The sequence below is a fragment of the Cucumis sativus genome, chromosome 1 (assembly GCF_000004075.3).
Source record: "Cucumis sativus cultivar 9930 chromosome 1, Cucumber_9930_V3, whole genome shotgun sequence".
NCBI lineage: Eukaryota > Viridiplantae > Streptophyta > Magnoliopsida > Cucurbitales > Cucurbitaceae > Cucumis > Cucumis sativus.
Window position 1 is genome coordinate 23,405,713 of NC_026655.2, and position 20,329 is coordinate 23,426,041.

The 20,329-nt window shown below is 30.4% G+C and overlaps 2 protein-coding genes and 1 pseudogene across 2 annotated transcripts; all 3 read left to right on the plus strand.

Moving 5' to 3' along the window:
• Positions 1–1,470: 1,470 nt before the first annotated feature.
• LOC105436150 (berberine bridge enzyme-like 18) lies at positions 1,471–4,162 on the plus strand. The gene is made up of 2 exons (XM_011660902.2): positions 1,471–2,446; positions 3,227–4,162. Exons 1-2 carry the CDS (start codon positions 1,564–1,566, stop codon positions 3,973–3,975), a joined length of 1,632 nt encoding a protein of 543 aa, XP_011659204.2. The 5' UTR covers positions 1,471–1,563; the 3' UTR covers positions 3,976–4,162.
• Positions 4,163–4,705: 543 nt separating this feature from the next.
• On the plus strand, positions 4,706–9,341 carry LOC101217640 (annotated as a pseudogene).
• Positions 9,342–15,755: 6,414 nt separating this feature from the next.
• Positions 15,756–20,329, plus strand: LOC101217883 (tetrahydrocannabinolic acid synthase). The gene is made up of 2 exons (XM_011660909.2): positions 15,756–17,260; positions 19,355–20,329. The coding sequence occupies exons 1-2, from the start codon at positions 16,378–16,380 to the stop codon at positions 20,104–20,106; spliced, it is 1,635 nt and encodes a 544-aa protein (XP_011659211.2). The 5' UTR covers positions 15,756–16,377; the 3' UTR covers positions 20,107–20,329.

Sequence of the window (20,329 nt, forward strand, 5' to 3'; positions counted from 1 at the left end):
GACAAAGAATATCAATTGAATCAAATTAAAAATATTAATTGTGATCAAAACATTGAGTAGAGATTAGAAACTCTTAAGCTTTTTAAAATTTAAAATATATCTTATAGACGATATATAAACATTAAATTTTAATTTGATTTCAATTTCTATCAAACATACATAATAAGTATTCAATTAAATAAGAATTGAGAAAATATGAAAATCAAAATCTTCAAATGATATGAAATTATGTGTTCAAGTTCATATGAACGAGAAATTATGTTGACATATAATAAATTGGTAGGACCTAAACGTTTCTATCACTAGAGATGAAATGGGTTTTTTTTTTGGAAACGTCAAAGGCTTTGAATTCTTTTCCAAAGATAATAAACTTTAACAATTTGGTTTTCTTGGTTCTCAGGTTATTTATCATTTTGCTTTTCTTTCTTCCCAAGTCATCACACATACCAAAGATTTCTCTTAACAAAATAAATTTGAGGGATAAAGATTTGAATCATTTGTCATTTGATATATATATATATATACCTATAAACCAACGGTTTAGTTTTTATAAGTGATGGTGTGAAATAGGAGTTAGATACTATTAAATATTATTTAATCCATGTCTATCTTTAATAAAAATAAAAGTTTTATGATATTTGATATGGTTTTTAATGCTCATGTTGTTTAAAATAATTTTTCATGTACGTATTATTGGCGGGATATTTTTAAAAATAATAAAATAAATTAAAATATTTATAAGTTATAACAAAATTTTGAATTTTACTCTCGATAGTCATTAATAGACTTTTATCACTCGATATTAGAATCTGAAAATTTTGTTATATGTTGTAAATATTTTGTCAAATTTGCTATTTTTAACGATTCCTGAATTATTGAAAGTAAAACTAGGTTTTATATTTGTTTACAGTTTTCAATTTTGTTTTATGTTTTTGAATTCGTAATAAATACGTATTTGGTGGGCTATCTTACACTATGTAATTTAAATGGTGTATTTTTTAATAGAATGATTATAATGGATAGTAATTTTAAATATAATAATTAAGAGCATAACATTACTTTAAAAAACTTATAAATACAGTAAAACTCGTCAAATATATACTTTTATTGGTAATAAGTTTTTGATGTCTATTAATGATAAACCAATATTTGTAATAGGGTATAGTCGATTTTGATAACTTTGTTATATCTGTAATATGGTCTTATTTTTCTTTTTATTTTTTCTTTGTCTAGAGAAAAATGATGCACTTGGAAGGTGACACTTATTCATCCTCGTTTTTATATGAAAAAGGAGAGTTATACAAACAGATTGTGGTACTCTACCAAATAGTAACTTCAAAAATATTTATGTGCAATCTATCTATCGTCATGCTGTTTGACTGCAATCATCCACCTTTGTTACATGACAATTTGTTTAAGATATTGAGAGTATAGAAATTAAGTGTATCCTATATGTGAATAATCATTGTTCACATTAAGAAACTAATATCTAGTTCCAGTTTCCATGCAAATTAATGAGAATAAATAGTGGAGCTCTCAATCACAAAATTTTCCAACCAAACAATGAAGTTTTCTCTATTACTCCCTCTTTCCCTTGCCTTTATCGCTGTATGTTCATCATCTTCAGTATGGCCTTCAGCTTCTTCTCATGTAAACCACGAAGAGTTTCTTCAATGTCTTCTCCATCACTCTCCACATTCTAAATCCATCGCCAAACTTGCTTACACTCCCATCAACACTTCTTACTCATCAGTCTTGAACTTCTCCATTAGAAACCTCAGATTCTCAATTCCCAACACCCCAAAGCCACTCTTCATCATAACCCCTACAAATATTTCCCACGTTCAAGCTGCCGTAATTTGCTCCAAATCGCACGGCCTTCAAATCCGAATCCGAAGCGGTGGTCATGACTTCGAAGGTCTATCTTACGTCGCCTATCACCCATTCATCATAGTTGATCTTATCGATCTCAGTTCGGTTACCATCGAAGTCAAACAAAGTACTGCATGGGTTCAGTCAGGGGCTACTCTAGGCGAACTTTATTACAGAATTGCTGAGAAAAGTCGAACCTTGGCTTTTCCAGCAGGTAATTCTCCAACTGTTGGTGTTGGTGGGCACTTCAGCGGCGGTGGATTCGGGACGTTGCTAAGGAAATATGGTCTTGCAGCGGATAATGTGATAGATGCTTATTTAGTTGATGCAAATGGAGTGTTTCATGATAGAAAGTCAATGGGGGAGGATTTGTTTTGGGCCATTAGAGGCGGTGGCGGAGGGAGCTTTGGAATCGTCGTGGCATGGAAGGTGAAGCTGGTTCCGGTTCCGGCTACGGTTACAATTTGCACAATTAGCAGAACTTTGGAGGAAGAAGCAATCAAGCTTGTAGATCAGTGGCAATATGTGGCCAACAAATTGGATGAAGATCTATTTCTTGGCATCAATTTGCTTGGTATTCTTTTCTTTTCAACGTTTGATTGGGTTATTATTTATATATTTTAGTTTTTTTCAAGATAAATGGTTATAAATAGCACAAACAAAAATAAATAAATAAAACTATTTATAAAATAGAAACAAGATTTCAAAATGAACTTGAAAGACTTGTTAACTTTGAGTATATTTTTTAAATAGTTTCAATAATTGGAAAATAAACAGTGAACACACTTCATTAATCTAGAAGACACTCCGATAGATTGGTACTCTTCTAGTAATCGTATATTTACTAAAATAATCAAGCTCTCCTTGATTGTATTTTAAATCTTCTAAAGATGGTTAGGCTCTTTTGAGTTTGTAATTGAACACAGTCAATTATCAATTCTTCTTTGAATTTCTTATCCACATAAGAACAGGCTTTCGTGGTTTTTTATATTTGAACACATTCATTAATTATTAAGGTTTTCTTTCAATCTATTTTCTTCATATAGATCTCAAATCGGTCTTTGAAGAAGTCATATGGTTTTTATTAAAATATTTGTTTATAAAAGTAAAGACATACGTTTGATAAAGATCCTTCTATAGCTCTTACTTGTGTACATCTTGATTCAATACCTCAAAAATGAATGAATTTTCTTTTTTATAATTAGAGAATGATAACTTCGAACAAAGTAAGCTTTAAATATTTTGTTCGTTAAGAAAGTTTTCAAAGAATCTTTAAAGTTATTTTTATGGTTGATAGACACACATTTATTTGAACTCTAAATATATATATATATGATTGTTGATGATCATATAGGTGGAAAAATTTCAGCTCAAGGAGACAAAATAAACCCAATAGCATTATTCTTCTCTTTGTTTCTTGGAAAGGCAGATGAACTTATGGCAATCCTAAACAAAACATTTCCCCAATTGGGTTTAACAAAAGAAGAATGCAAAGAAACAAGTTGGATTGAATCAGTTGTTTATACAGGCAATGGGCTTCAAATTGAAGATCAACCCTTGGAAGTTTTGCTCAATAGAACACCTTTAGCCACTGGAAACATCAAAATGAAATCTGATTATGTTAAGGAACCCATCCCTAAAGCTACAATTGAGGAAATATGGCAAAGATTAGAATCTCAAGATATAGAAGGAGCAAACCTTGTATTTGTCCCATACGGAGGGAGGATGAGTCAAATTTCAGACTCGGAAATTCCTTTCTCGCATAGAGCTGGAAATCTATACAAGATTGGCTACCTTACTGGATGGTTTGAGCCAGGTGTGAATGCAGAGAAGACACATCTAAATTGGATACGAGATATTTATGGTTACATGACTCCTTTTGTTTCAAAATCTCCTAGAGCTGCATATGTCAACTATAGAGACCTTGATATTGGATCAAACAGTAAGTATGGAAAGACAAGCTACAAGCGAGCTCGTGTTTGGGGTTTAAAGTATTTTGGTAACAATTTTAATAGGATGGTATATGTTAAAAATAAAGTGGATCCTTACAATTTCTTTAGGCATGAACAAAGCATACCCGTTCTCCTTAAACATAAAATTTAGTAATGTTTGAAGGATATGAGCTTGAGGATGTATTTGGTTTTATGTCTATTCTAAACTATGTCCCAACCAATTATTGTGGTAACAAATTAAAGTAAGAGCTTTGTAAGCGTATGTCTGCCTAACTACACCTTTCTATCTGATATCTGCAATCACAATAAATGAATTATTCTTGTAGCTTGTTACTTAATTTATGTGTTAGAGTTTCTTAATTATATGTAAAAGCTGATTTGAACATTTTAGTTTTATAGTATTCAACTTCACATTAACTTTATTCAAAGCTATAGTTTGCAGTAAATTTGTCATCGCAGTCAATTGATCACTTTGGTGTGTACTGAAATAGGATGAAAAGAAATAACACATCAAATACTGAAAACCTTGATACAGCAGGAAGAAAAATCAGAATAAAGACTTTTCTTATTATTTTCTTCTGAAACACAAAGATTCAAAGGAGATTAATTAATAAGCAACAAGAGCCTTAAGAAAAAGGAAAGAAACATTAGGGTAAGCTTTCAACATACAAGCCCATAAATTCTAACAGTGTGCACTCCCAATGTCCTTTCTCCAACTTTTCAGTCATTCAATTTTTTTCACGCTCTTGAGCCAAAATCAGTATACGTTTTGTCCAACCCTCTAGCCCTAGTCACCACAACATCAACAGCTTGCTGCGAACTCTTATTCAATCCACCATAAAAAATCTCCATCCGCACACAATAATCAGGAATGTGCCATTATGCTAGTCGTAATTCCTAACCAAGCTCTTATACCAACTCCACATGTCACACTGGGTGTCTCTGTCTCTTCAGTTGAAATTGATAATATGCCTCCTCCTCCTCGCATTCTCTTGGGTATAGGACGAAGTATTTATTCGTGAATATTTCCATCATACCTGGTTCCACATCGCGATCTCTCTTACCTACCATCAAAAGCAATCAATCCACTTTTTCAGTCATTCTTTCTTATTGTCTCCCCAGTCTTCTTTCTCTGTTTCTTGTTTGAAAGGTTTTTTGGTCGAGAATGAATTCCAGTTGAGAATCGTCATTTATACTACTAAGTAATACAATAGAAGGATCTCTGATATATGTAAGATGGTCAAGGGATGAGTTAGGAGAAATATGTAAGACTATCAAGGGATGAGTCCTCATGAATGTAATCCACTTGTAATAAATGTAGGGGTGAGCTAAGCTCATGTTGGCTATAATAGGTTCTTTAGTAACAATTCGATTTAAATTTAATAAAGTTTCCAAATCGAACAAATACAAAATTAATATCATTTCACAATACATCTTTTCGCATAAATAAATCAAATCATCTCATTTCGCATAAACTTTTCTTCATGTTTAACAAACATATTTATAACATAACAATTTCATATAAACCACATTAGCTAACCATCATTCATTTCTCCAAGGATTCCGAATCTCTACACTTGGTTTCATTACCTCGCGTTTGACTACCATATCAACAACATCCAAGAACATACAGATTCATATTTGTTGTTCTGGCCCCTAAACTTTATATGTTCATTTCAACGCATGAGTCAGTTACTTATCAACATGTAGTCAGAACATATCCGATTTGATTTTTGTGCTTCCATTGGTTAAAGATGCTTTACTTAGTAGATCTTCCAATGCCCATGATTAGGGCTGATTCCATGCCAATTTGTTTCTATCCAGTGTTTTCTTTTTTCTTTTTTTTTACCGAACAACCCAAGATAGGAAAGTTATGTTGAGGATTGCTGCAAGCTCATCTACCTTTACAAGATACAAAGAGAAGAATAAAGGTGTTGGACGATATTTAAACCACATCGAAAATGATGAAGATAAAATATGAGATTTAAACCTAAGAACATTGCTTAAAAATAGAAGAAATAAATTTTGACAGAGGAGAAGAATAAATCGCAAAGAAGAAAAAGAAAAAGAAAAAGAAGTGATTTAAGAACTGTTCCCAAAATTCAAGGGCAAATCAGAAATTTATGAAAATACACTAGTGACTTGTTTATGACATTTTAGTTTTTGTTACACGAACCTTAAATATTTTTGGGTTTTGTTCCATATTTATAAATTAACCAAATAGAAATGTACCAAAAAAGAAAACAAAAAAAAAAAAAAATGACAACAACCCAACTCAAATTTTAAGAGTTGAATTGGATCGTATGTTAGAGACTATTCAAATAATAAGTGAACCCGACCATACCAAAGTTTTAAATCGGTCCCAAAAATGTCTCCACCCCAAATCCATGTACGTGGATGGACCATTCCTCCTTCATCACTTTAAGAAAATGGACTGCTCCTCCCTCCATTGACTGAAAATACTTATTTTTCTTATTTTTCTTATTTAAATAAACTATTTATTTAGATTAACTTTCATAAATTCAACAAATCGGTAAAATATTTATGGTATATGTAACAGAATCAAAAAATTCAAGTTTGCTCTTCCTTATCATCGTTTTTCTTCTCTTTTATATTTTTTCTTTCTAATGCCTTTTTCACATCTTTCGCAATTTTCTTAAATATTTTCATTTACCCTTCCTTTTCACGTTCTTTCTTTTTAAAATTTTCTTTCTCTTTCCATTGTCTTTTTCTTTCTTCCATAATTTTTTTTCTTTTCCTTCAAACTGTTATTTGGTTTAAAATCGTATTATTTTTTTTCAAACTGTTATTTGGTCTTTTAAGATCGTGTGCCAAAAGTAAACAATCGTGTACAAAAAAAAAAAAAAATTAGTCAAATCTAAACTGTTCCAAATATAAAGCACGTTGGAGGCAAATTAATTACAAGACATTTTTTGGTATTTTCTATTGTGGGTTGTGGGCTTTTTCCGTTTTCAAAATTTTTATGTAAATATTTATCTATTTTAATATATATTTTAAAAGACCCCGTTTATTTATTTATTTCACAGCTGACCATCTTAAATATCGTAATTTCTTGTAATTTTAATTGACTTTTTTTTATAAAATGGAAACCTAAACATGAACGTTTAAAATCTATATGTATTTATTAAAATGGCTCATTTTTCTTCTTTATATTTTTTCTTTTTTGAATTGAACATGTGATGGTAGATAGATTTAAATATTCTCTTAATCCAATACATAAATCAGGTTAACACTAAATATCTAAGTTTGATCTTAATACATACTCCTATTTTGAATCTAATCTTTTTATATTATACTTTCTCGTTGATCAACAATAACTCTTTCCTTCTTCCCTTTCTTAATTACTATATATATTTTTTCAATATATAACAAATTAATGGTTGGAGGATGAAAATATATATTTAAGTGCAAAGCTTACACATTTAGTTTCATAACAAAAATCCCAAACCCAAACTCATGAAGTCTTCTCCATTAATCCTCTTTCCCTTGCCTTTCTTATTATTGTTATACGTTCATCACCTTCATTAGGGGCGCCAAATTCTTCTTTTATAGAACATGAGGACTTTCTTCAATGTCTTCTTCATCATTCTCCAGATGCTAACTCTATTACCAAACTAGTTTACACTCCCTTCAACACTTCCTATTCATCAATCTTAAATTTCTCCATTCGAAACCTCAGATTCTCAACTCCCAACACCCCAAAGCCACTCCTCATCATAACCCCTTCAAATATTTCTCACATTCAAGCATCTGTCATTTGCTTCAAATCTCACCATCTTCAAATCCGAATCCGAAGCGGTGGTCATGACTACGAAAGGTCTTTCGTACGTTGCCCATCTCCCATTCATCATAGTTGATCTTATTAATATAAGGTCTATTGCGGTCGACGTCGAAACAAGTACTGCATGGGTTCAATCAGGTGCAACTCTAGGTGAACTTTACTATAGAATTGCTGAGAAAAGTCGAACTTTGGCCTTTCCGGCCGGTACTTCTCCCACTGTTGGCGTTGGCGGGCACTTTAGTGGCGGTGGATATGGGACGTTGTTAAGAAAATACGGTCTTGCAGCGGATAATGTGATAGATGCTTATTTAGTTGATGCAAATGGGGAGTTTCTTGATAGAGACTCGATGGGGGAGGATTTGTTTTGGGCCATTAGAGGTGGAGGGGGAGGGAGCTTTGGAATTGTGGTGGCATGGAAGGTGAAGCTGGTTTCGGTTCCGACGACGGTGACAATTTGCACAACTACTAGAAATATGGAAGAAGGTGCAATCAATCTAATCCATCAGTGGCAATATGTAGCCAACAAATTTGATGAAGATCTATTTCTTGGCATCATTTTGACTGGTATTCTTTTCTTGGTCTGATTCATATATTGTTTATTTATATAATATATTCCACTTCTTTGAATAATTTTTTCAATTTATAGTATTTGAATGAAAAGGAAGCCACACCAAATGGTTTTAGAAAAAGACCTATTTTCAGGAGAGATTTATTTGTATTTTACATGTGTACTAAGTCAATTATTTGAAAATTTGACTAGATTTTATACATTTACAAAAAAGATTGTGCTTAAAATAAACCCTAACATTTAAAGAGTGAAGGTGATTCAATTTATAACAGGTTTAATTAAGATACTGTTTAAGTTTGAATTGAACTATTTTACTATATATATATATACACCCCTTACTTACATCTTCACAAAACAAATTCATTTATATTTGGTTATTTAATTTGTTTTTAAATTTTGACATTTTTTCTCTTACTTTAAGTTATTTTTTTATTAGTTTTGAAATGTTATAAAAGATATTTATATTACATAAAAAGTATGATATTTAAAATGTATTAGGAAAAGTATTTAAAAGATATATATTTTATTGAGTTATTTTTATAGTTTATTTATACATGTTGATTTATGATATATAGGTGGAAAAATTTCAGCTGAAGGAGGAAAAATAAACCCTATAGCTTTATTCTTCACTTTGTTTCTTGGAAAGGCAGATGAACTTATGGCAATCTTAAGCAAAACATTTCCTGAATTGGGTTTGACAAAAGAAGAATGCAAAGAAACAAGTTGGATTGAATCAACCATTTTTGTAGCTAGTGGGTTTCAAATGGGAGATCAAGCCTCTGATGTTTTACTCAATAGAACAACTTTAGCCAATGGAAACATCAAAAAATCAAATCTGACTACGTTAAGGAACCCATCCCTAAGCCTACAATTGTGAAAATGTGGGAAAGATTAAAATCTGAAGATATAGAAGTGGTAAACCTTGGATTTACTCCATATGGAGGGAGGATGAGTCAAATTTCGGAGTCGGAAATTCCTTTCTCACATAGAACTGGAAATCTATACAAGATTGGCTACCTTATCAGGTGGGAAGAGCAAGGCGTAGATGTAGAGAAAACACACCTAAATTGGATATGAGAGATTTATAGTTATATGACTCCTTTTGTTTCGAAATCTCCTAGAGCTGCATATGTGAATTATAGAGACCTTGATATTGGATCAAACAATAAATATGAAAAGACAAGTTACAAGCGGGTTCGTGTTTGGGGTTTAAAGTATTTTGGTAACAATTTTAATAGGTTGGTACAAATTAAAAAGAAGGTGGATCCTTACAATTTCTTTAGTCATGAACAAAGCATACCCACACTCCCCTACCATAGAATTTAAGATAGTTTGAACATAATATGATATTTGGTTTTTTTTTTTTAATTTTTAATTCTAAACTATTCCACAACTGATTATTATTGTGACAAAATAAGGGGTTTGTGTGACAAAATAACCTTTTAAAGTTATGTTTATTTCTTACATGTAAGAGGCGATTTTTCACTTTATGTTCTTTATAAGTATATAATATTTTCCACTTCCACCATACATAAATCCACGACTTTATTTTTAGTTTTCCCTCAAAAGGAGTCTCTCGTATATTTAGTCTCACTTATTTCACCACTCAATTTTAATGCCGCAAAAATTAAACTAGTTTAAGATTTAATTATTTTAAATTTTATTGAATTAGATTGAATTTATTAGACGTTGTTTTGAATTAATTGAGTGAGAATTATATGGTTTTGTAAAAATTAGAATTACTTAAATATTTTATTGGTTGAATATTTAATTAATTAGATGATTTGTGGTTTTTTCTTTTTTTCTTTTTTTTTTTGTTAAGGATTAAAAATTGTATGTTTTGGATTTTAAGAATTTTGGTTAATTATATGTATAATTATTGTGTGGGAAAAAGAAATTAATTATAGTTGTAAGTAAAAATATTATGATTATTTAGATAAAAGATAATTATTTTGTGACAAGAGAAAAGTTGATAGGATGGGAGAAAGACTTAAATGATGAAAGAGAATATTTGATTTTTTTATGAATTGAAAATGGAAAAGGCAAAGAACATATAATAATAATAATATCAGTATGCTATTATTATTATTATCATTATTATTAAATAAGCAAAGGGATCTTGACGGGCATGAACTTTATCTTCTTCTCCCTCCAAAAACACTAACCCCATCGCCACTGCTGTGACCCACCGTCCCATCGGTTATCCTCAGGTTGGAAATGTTTATCTGAGAAATATTGTTCGTGCTTCTTGTGTTTGACTTGAACTTACCACTAAGACTAGCTCTTAACGTGTGATTGAGTTAAAATATTTTCTCTCGAATTTGAACGACAAAATATGTTGGATCACACAACTGTCATTAACTATTAAAATGCATTAAAAATGTCTTATGAAGAACATTGATTTTGTCTAATTTTGTACATATTTTACTTTTAACAATTCGATTGAGATAAAAATATCATTAAAATATTATAATACGATACGTTCTTTTTTAATTTGAGATACGTTATGTAAAAATTAACCGGAGAATTAATTAAGTAAATGACTTTTAGTATTAGTAGTTAAGCAACTGAAGTAACAAGAAGAAGAACATAGAGTAGAAACAATCATAACTTGCAATGTTGTTAACTCAGTTCGATGACTCGCCATCTGCATCTGGAGGATCCTTTACCCATGATCAGATATTTTATTACTTTGATAACTTTTAATTATAAATCAACCTATTATGATTCTAGTATAGAGATTTTTGTCAACTTAAACACCCAGTACTAGTAATGTGATACAAACTCAAATATCATTGTATGTCAAAGTTAGATTCTAACAAACAAAATCTTCAATCTTAATCAAACTACAATCTTATCATTTGACACGAGGTTAGTCAATGGAGTCTCCTCTGAAACTAATGACCTTCGACTGATCGAATCTTAACACTTCAGAACTAGACTGGTTACGAAGGTTTTTCTTCTTCTTTAAAGACAACGTGCAGCTTAATACATTATCAACATATAACTTACAAGTTGCAGAAGTTACACGAGCTGCTTAATCGAAATAACTATGATTAAGCTATCACAACAACTTTTCTTGAAACAAAAGTCGAGAATGTAAATACTTTAGATTTTCTGCTTTTCTCAATTAACCACACCAAATACAGTGAATGAAATGAGGTTAAATATAAAACAAAAAAAAAAAAAAAAAAAAAACAACAACAACAAGTCTTTACACAAAAGAAAGGAAAGTAAAAGTGAAAAAAATAATATTATCTTGAATAAAATCTTACGAGAGAACAAAAACTTTCCAAACAAAAAACTTCCTTCCAAAATTCTCCTTTTGCCATAATTGAAACAGCTGGAAGAATGAACAAAATCGGAGGCCCACAAAATCAACAAATTCCCCTTTAGGACCAGCTTCCTGTATTTGTTCATGCCTAAAAGCTAGATCTACAAAAAGAGACTTATAACTCGCCCTACATGTTGAAGCAGAATTAGGAAGCACAGTTAGTGGACAACCCATCAATAAAGTGGTGGATATGGCTTTAGTATGGGATTGAATATCAATGCTAAGAGAACAATTTTCAACAGTTAGCAATTGGATTATATGAGAGGCTTCCTCCTTTGGCAAGTGTAGGCTAGAATGAGGAATATTAACCACAAAAACAACAAAGGTTGAGCTAGGTTTAGAAGGACGAAAGTACTGAGGAAGATTTGGAACATGAGACCCTTGGAATAGCTTGTAATTGAGTTTGAGGGTCTTTTGTGTAGGGCCAATATCATCTGACTCTGAAATGACATTTGGGTGCTGAGATAAAAGAAAACCACACAAAAGGCGATGAAAACAAATGGAAATGTTAATCCCAAACTTATCAAGATGACACACTATGTGTTAAAAAATAAGCTCACCAACATCCATTTGAGCTCCAGTACCAATCTGATAGATCAAATACGTTAATGTGGTGGAAATGGTGGATTGGTGGGAAGTGGGACGCCAGTTAGTTATCCCAATTCTATGAAGAATAGCATACTTGATACTCAACTTCATGACAGGAAATTGGCCATCAAATGGCCAATGTCGAGTAGAACCATGAGCTTTGTGATATTTATAAGTGTCTAATCATTAAGATCAATCAATAAATTCACATATTAATTTGGGATAGAAATTACCAACAACAGACACAATAGAAAAAAGGCCAGCAGAAGCAATCAGGTCAATGACAACAAAATAGAAACGATGTTGGTCAAAAGTTTCAGACTCGTTAGGAATGTAACACTGGACCACATATTTCCATTTTAGAACGTTGTCTTATCGCATTAGTTGAGCTATATTTATCATTTGGTTAGTGTCAATCACCAACTAACCGAGAGGGCAAGTAGCAACGATGAGGCTAATGCATGCAAGGAGGAGTTTGGCAACAATCTCTACCTTAGCGAGATAACTTCTATCATTTGTGTTTCGAAAAGTGAACATTTGTAGAGGTCCCTTCACGAGCAAAATCCATTTAAGATAGAGTGTCTTGCTTTGATACCAATTGTTAAAAATTAATCGAAGAATAAACTAGGTAAACTGATTTTAGTATGAGTAGTTAAGCGAATGAAGTAACAATAAGAACATTAAGTAGAAAAAATCAGACTCATAACGTTGTTAACCCAGTTCGATGACTCAACATCTACATCTGGGGCAGGTCCTTGACCCATGATCATATCTTTGATTACTTTTAAAAAAATTAATCCTAATCAACCTATTATGATTCTAGTACAGAGATTTTCGTCAACTTAAACACTCAGTACTAGTAACGTGATACAAACCCAAATACAATTGTACATCAAAGTTAAATTCTAACAAAAAAAATCTTCAATCTTAATCAAACTACAATCTTGTCATCGGACAGAAGGTTAGTCAGTGGAGTCTCTCGCTGAACTAATGACCTTCGACAGATCGAATCTTAACACTTCAGAACTAGACCGTATGAAGGTTTTTCTTCTTCTTTAAAAATAATGTGCAACTTAATATATTATCAACTGATAACGTACAGGTTTCATAAGTTACACGAGTTGCTTGATTAGAATAACAATGATCAAGCTATCACAGTAACTTTTCTTGAAAGAAAAGCCGAGAATGTAAATGTTTTATACTTTCTGCTTTTCTCGATTAGGCACCAAACATGGTGAAGGAACTAGAGCTAAATAGCGGAAAAAATAACAGCAAAACTTTACACCAAAGGAAGGAAAGTAAAAGCGGAAAAAATAATATTCAGAATAAAATATTATATATCTTGAATAAAATTTTGCCGGAGAATAAAACATTTCCTTCCAAAGTTCTCTTTTTGCCATAATTGAAACGGCCGAAAGTATGAACAAAATCGCGGGGCCTATAGAATCAACATACTTTATAATACTATACAGTTTAGTTTGGTTATAAAAATAATATGCAATACATTTTGTTACTGCATTGGTTGTGGCTGATTGTATTAAAATCAAAATTTGAACAATATGTTGAACAACATATCAACGACATTACCATGATTATTAGGGTCCTTGCTTCAACAAAATATTCTTTCCATATATGAAATATTGATTTGCAGATTCGTGAAGCCATTATTCTTCTGCGTCTCCTCAACCATTATTCTCGTGCAAATAATATTTATTCTCTCCAAAAAAAAATATATTTCAAAAGTTAGTCATATTTATATTGTATTATTATTGTTTTTTAGGGTTAGCAATCTCATGAGAAAGTGTGTGCACATTGAGCTTTATATATTGTTGGTTAAGTGTTGATGTGTTCCTTGTTTAGGTTCATGAGATTTTGGTAGCCATTGTAGATATCAAGAGAGGCAATAAAAACCTTCTACTTTGCTAAGACTTTACGATGAAGAGTTTATTTTCTCAGAGTTTTTAGGGTGACCCTAATATGGTAAATGTGAGAGGATCTCACTCTTAGGGGAAGCCTAAGCATATTATATTGAGAAGATCTTAAACATAGCTTGAAGAAGCAATTTTGGGAAAGTAGGAGGATCTCAAACATAGAGGAACCTAAGTTAAAACGCTGTAGAACAAGTTATACAAGAGCACTAAAGAGGGAGTCGTCAAATAAGTACTTTAATTGTTATTGCTAAACTCTTTATATAGTAAAGTTTTGTTCCACTAGAAACACCGCATCCAAGACGTAGGTAATTATGCACTGAACTAGTTTATCAATTTTTGTGTCATTATCTATCTACTTGCTTTCATAACGATCTCTTGTCGAATATATTATCTATGACATCATGCTTGACATTGTGTCCTTAAATAGATCTCACCCATGTTTTTCCACAGTTGATATATTATTCACAAAATAGGGCAATATTTTTAAAAATAGCAAAATAAATTAAAATATTTACAAGCTATAACAAAATTTTGGATTCTATCAATGTTTGTCACTGATAGACTACTATCACTACAACATATTAGTGACTATCAATGATAGAATTTAAAATTTTTGTTATAGGTCGTAAATATTTTTGTAAAATACTATTTTTAAAAATTACCAAAAAAAAGTATTTCTTTTAAAAGAAACTTTGGGTTTTGAAAACTGGGCAATTTGAGTTGACAGGTTTTGTCTATTTTGAAACATCTTTCCTTTTTCTTTATAAAAAGAATATTTCATTATTGAATACACAATTCCAACCAAATATATTCAATACCTAACATGCCATTATTGTTTGGATTATTTTGGTTAATTGAGTGATGGATCTTTATATAATTAAACATTATTATATGTCACAAGCAGACAAACGAGCAATAATAATTCCAAATAAATATATCAATTATTATTAAAACCATACGAGTGGATATTAAAATCTCATTTAAAGCAGCTCACATATGCGTGACAGTGGATAATAATAAACAAAATCTCAATTCAATACTTATTTTTCATCTCCAACACATATAGTGAATGGTTGAGATAATATGAATATGATTCAAAATATTCAAGTTTGTCAAACAAATCACATCCATCTAAGAGTTTAAGTTTATAGGTAAAAGTAAATTTAATATCATGTATTTACATAACCATAACCATTCATGATAAAAAACAATTATGCGTATTTGAGTGGTAAGCTTAACAACAATCTTCCTTCACAAAAATGGATTTTTCTTTAAAGTCAATGAGAATTATTAACATATACTACTACCTAAAAGTTTCAATAATTAGAAATTATTTATTACTACTACGAGCAAAGTAAGTTTATATTTGAAAAATTCTTATAAATAATAAAATTGCTGAAAATATTTATAAAATATACCTATTTTAGAGAAATCTTTAAAAAACTAAATTCATATATAAATACTTAGAAGAAAAAAAGTTTAACAAAACATATTTTAAACTAATTTCTAAAAAAATGTTTATGAGGAAATGTGTTACTAACTGGATGATTTGAAGTTTGGTTTTAGTAGTCCCATATGGTCCCATTGTATGATTTTGGTGGATAAGCACCAAATCTTGATAAATACTTTTTCAAATTTTTTTAATTATTAAGATGAAAGAAAAAACGTTATAATATGCATTTGTGTTTCTCTTCTCCCTTTATTTTATCCTTTTCTCCATCCCTTCTCCTTAACTTCTCTCTCACTCCCCATGCTCTCTCATCTTCATACTTCTTTCTCATCTACGTTTTATTTTTATCAAAAAAGATCACATTTTACAATTCTACACTTAAAACTTTTCGTTTTAACTCCAACCTATTAACTTCTCTTAGCCAGCCTAACCAAATATATATAACTCAACTAGTAGAAATAAATATTTATCTTTTATAGGTTATTTTTTAGCTATCCAATTTGACAAACTCTTCTTTATTCTTTATCTTCTTTTACACTGTTGTTGAGTTTCTCCCTGTAGCAAAATGATGGAAGAATGTGTATAGGGAAACATATTTAAATGTTGGTTGGAGAGAATCTATTTGTTCAATTCACTTAAATACCTAATTAAAAATTTTCACATACAAACAATATTTATTTTTTACAAAAATGAATTTTCAAATTTTCACTTGCCTAAAAATCATGGCTCTTATTATGTTAGTGATGAAATTTTCATGCAAACAGCTATTTTTTTTAGATAAAGATATGATAGGATGAAATAACAATTGGTACATTGAAACATCTCGACTAACTTGCTATAAATAGAGAAGGTTTCCATCACAAAAATTTTCAACCTAACCATGAAGTTTTCTCCATTAATCCCTCTTTCCCTTGTCTTCGTTGTTGTATGTTCATCATCTTCTTTATGGATAGCAGCTTCTTCTTCTATAAATCACGAGGAATTCATTCAATGTCTTCTTCATCATTCTCCTGATACTTACCTTATTACCAAACTTGTTCACACTCCCATCAACTCCTCCTTTTCCTCTCTCTTGAATTTCCCCACTCGAAACTCCAGATTCTCAACTCCCAACACCCCGAAACCACTCCTCATCATAACCCCGTCAAATATTTCCCACATTCAAGCAGCCGTCGTTTGCTCCAAATCTCATGGCCTTCAAATCCGAATCCGAAGTGGCGGTCACGACTTCGAGGGCCTTTCTTATGTCGCCTACCACCAATTCATCGTAGTCGATCTTATTAATCTAAAGTCGGTCACGGTTGATGTGGAACAAAGTACTGCATGGGTTGAGTCCGGTGCAACTCTAGGAGAACTTTACTACAAAATTGGAAAGAAAAGTCGAACCTTGGGTTTCCCGGCGGGTATTTGTCCAACTGTTGGTGTTGGTGGGCACTTTAGTGGAGGTGGATATGGGTCGTTGTTAAGGAAATACGGTGTTGCAGCCGATAATGTAATAGACGCTTACTTGGTTGATGCAAATGGGGAGTTTCATGATAGAGAGTCGATGGGGGAGGATTTGTTTTGGGCCATTAGAGGCGGCGGCGGAGGAAGCTTCGGAATTGTGGTGGCGTGGAAGGTCAAGCTGGTTCCGGTTCCAGCGACTGTAACGATTTGCTCAGCCAAGAGAAGTTTGGAGGAAGATGCAATTAAGCTAATAGATCAGTGGCAATATGTGGCGAACAAATTGGAAGAAGAGCTATTTCTTGCCATCTTTTGGAATGGTATTTTTCACTTGAATTTTTTCTTTTATAATTTAATAACTTTGAATGAAAAGGAAACATACCAAATGATTTAAAAATACTGGAACACAGGCTGTTTTTAATTAGATTTAAAATGTTTTAACATTTTTATATCAAATATAAAATCTAAATTCTAAAAAAGTATTTGAGAAAGATATTATATTATATTATATATATATATATATATATTAACTATATACATGTACATAATTACATATTTAAGTTAGTCAAATAATAAGCATATTAGATTGGGAGACCAAAATATGACCATTCAAACTTTCAGTTTTGATTGAACATGGATTGAGTATCTTTTACTAGGCCATACTTTTAGCTTGGGGAGGCAGGAAATTTTTTCTAAAATGATGTTATTTAATTACTTTAGAAAGGTATCTCGAAGCAAAATTATTGATAAAAATTGGATGTTCACCCTTCTTTTTTCAATTATTTACATATATTAATTGTGGGCCACAACTTCTTTTTTTCTTATATATATATATATATATATATTAAATATTTCAATTTTAAAAATATCTTTATTAACTAAAATTAATATTAAAAATTCCAATTTTAATTTATTTTTTATTATATATATATATATATATTAAATATTCCACTATTCATTATTCTATTAATTTCTTCTTAAATTTCACATCTCCTGATTTAATTTGATTATTTCTTAATTAGAACTATACATATCTTTTTTCTTTTTTCAATTTTCAATTTTTTTTAAAGAAACACGTATATTAGCAAGATATGTTATTAAAAAAATATATTAAACAAAATATTATTACATTTTGTTTGGATAACAATACTTTTATTATCTCATCTAATTCTTAGATTCTTAAATTTGTATCTTTGCTATGTTTAGTCACTTATTAGTAATAAGACACACCAATAAATTTTATTCATATTTCCTAATAAGATACAACAATAAACTTCTCGTACTAATTAATCATATAAAACAGTTTTCTAATTTAGTTAGATTAGGTTTTCTAAATTTAATTTACAATCAAACTATAATTTTCTTTAAATTATTTCATGATCCATGAATATTAAAATTTTTAATTCAATTATCCATATGAGTAAGGTGCCTTGGTGGCTTTAATTGTTATTATTATTATTTTTAGTAAGCTTTAACTTATCTCAATTGTTATTATTACTATTTTAATTTGTTTAATATATTTTGTTAATATATGTGCTTTCTAAAAATTTAAAAATTAAAAAAATGTATAATTTTGATTAAGAAATAGTAAAATTAAATTAAAAAATGAATTTAATAAAAAATATTGAATATTGAGATATTTTAATATATATATATATATATATATATATATATATATATATATATATATATATATATATATATATATAAAAGCAATAAATTAAAATGGAAAAGTTGTGTAAAATAAATTAATTTCGTTTTTTTAAAATAATATAAATAAATGAAATGAAATACGATGAGATTTTGTCTAATATAATTTTTTTTTTCTCCAAAATGATACATATGTTCATTAAGATTTTATTTTTCTTTTTTAATAAAAGTTTTATTTTTTTTGAAAAACTGATTATTATAAGATTTTATATTGTTACAAAAGTTTTGCCTTTTCAAAAAATTACCATCTTAGTCATTATTATCATTGCTATTATTATTCTTTAAAGAATGAAGTGGAATGCAGGTATAATATATATATATATAATAAAAAAAATGTACAACTCACATATAATATATATATAAATAATGGAAAAAGAAGGGTGGAACCCAAAACTACACTATTTTTTGTCAATAATTTTGCTCCAACCTTATTTTTGACATTCTTTTCTAAAATTACCTTATTTTAGAAAAAAGTTCGGGCGGAGAGATTATACTTTTTTATTATTTTATTTCAAATTTTAAGCTTAATAATTGATACTCTTGTTGTTGAGACATATTTAGCATAGCTTTGTTGGAAATTACTTGTATTGGTGTTATCAGTTGAAGTGTGTTAATTGAGCATTGTTTGTTGTTGAGTTATTTTTGTGGTTTATTGACACATTGATTTAAACTCAAACATTAATATCATTGTTGATGATAAATAGGTGGGAAAGTTTCAGCTCAAGAAGGAGGAAAAATTAATCCAATAGCTTTGTTCTTCACTTTGTTTCTTGGAAATGTAAATGAACTTATGGCAATCCTAAACAAAACATTTCCTGAATTGGGTTTGACAAAAGAAGAATGCAAAGAAAAGAGCTGGATTGAATCAGCAGCTTCTGCCGCCAATAGGTTTCAAATTGAAGATCAACCCTTGGAAGCATTGCTTAATAGAACACCTATAACCCATGGAAGCTTCAAACTCAAATCTGACTATGTTAAGGAACCCATGACTAAAGCTGCAATTCAGGGCATATGGAAAAGATTAGAATCTCAAGATATAGAGGGAGTAACTCTTGCAGTTATTCCATATGGAGGGAGGATGAATCAAATTTCGGAGTCCAAAATTCCTTTCCCGCATAGAGCTGGAATTCTATACCAAATTGGATACATTCTAGGGTGGGAAGAAAAAGGTGTGGAGGCAGAGAAACGACACTTGAATTGGATAAGGGAGATTTATAGTTACATGACTCCTTTTGTTTCAAAATCTCCAAGAGCGGCATATGTCAACTATAGAGACCTTGATATTGGATCAAACAACAAGTATGGAAAGATAAATTACAAGCAAGCTTGTGTTTTTGGTTCAAAGTATTTTGGCAATAATTTTAATAGGTTGGTGAAAGTTAAGAGTGACGTGGATCCTTACAATTTCTTTTGGCACGAACAAAGCATACCACTCTCTTCCGACCATATGGTTTAGGGTTTAGGGTTTAGGGTCTATGCATCGACTTTAATATATGGTTCGAACAATTTGGTATTTAGTTTCAAGTTTATTCCTAAACCTGTGCCCAACCTACTATGGTGACAAAATAAGGGATTTGTTTGGATTGCTTTTAACCATATATATATATAGATAGATATATATTATATGTTATTTACGTCTATTTCTTCATTTAATTAATCGTTTAGTACTTTTAAGGCAA

Bases quoted from the DNA above. Each gene is read 5' to 3' on its own strand.
- LOC105436150 (XM_011660902.2), top strand. From the start codon at position 1,564: ATGAAGTTTTCTCTATTACTCCCTCTTTCCCTTGCCTTTATCGCTGTA. The intron at 2,447-3,226 runs GTATTCTTTTCT...ATGATCATATAG, and splicing joins TCTTGGCATCAATTTGCTTG to GTGGAAAAATTTCAGCTCAA.
- LOC101217883 (XM_011660909.2), top strand. From the start codon at position 16,378: ATGAAGTTTTCTCCATTAATCCCTCTTTCCCTTGTCTTCGTTGTTGTA. The intron at 17,261-19,354 runs GTATTTTTCACT...GATGATAAATAG, and splicing joins TCTTGCCATCTTTTGGAATG to GTGGGAAAGTTTCAGCTCAA.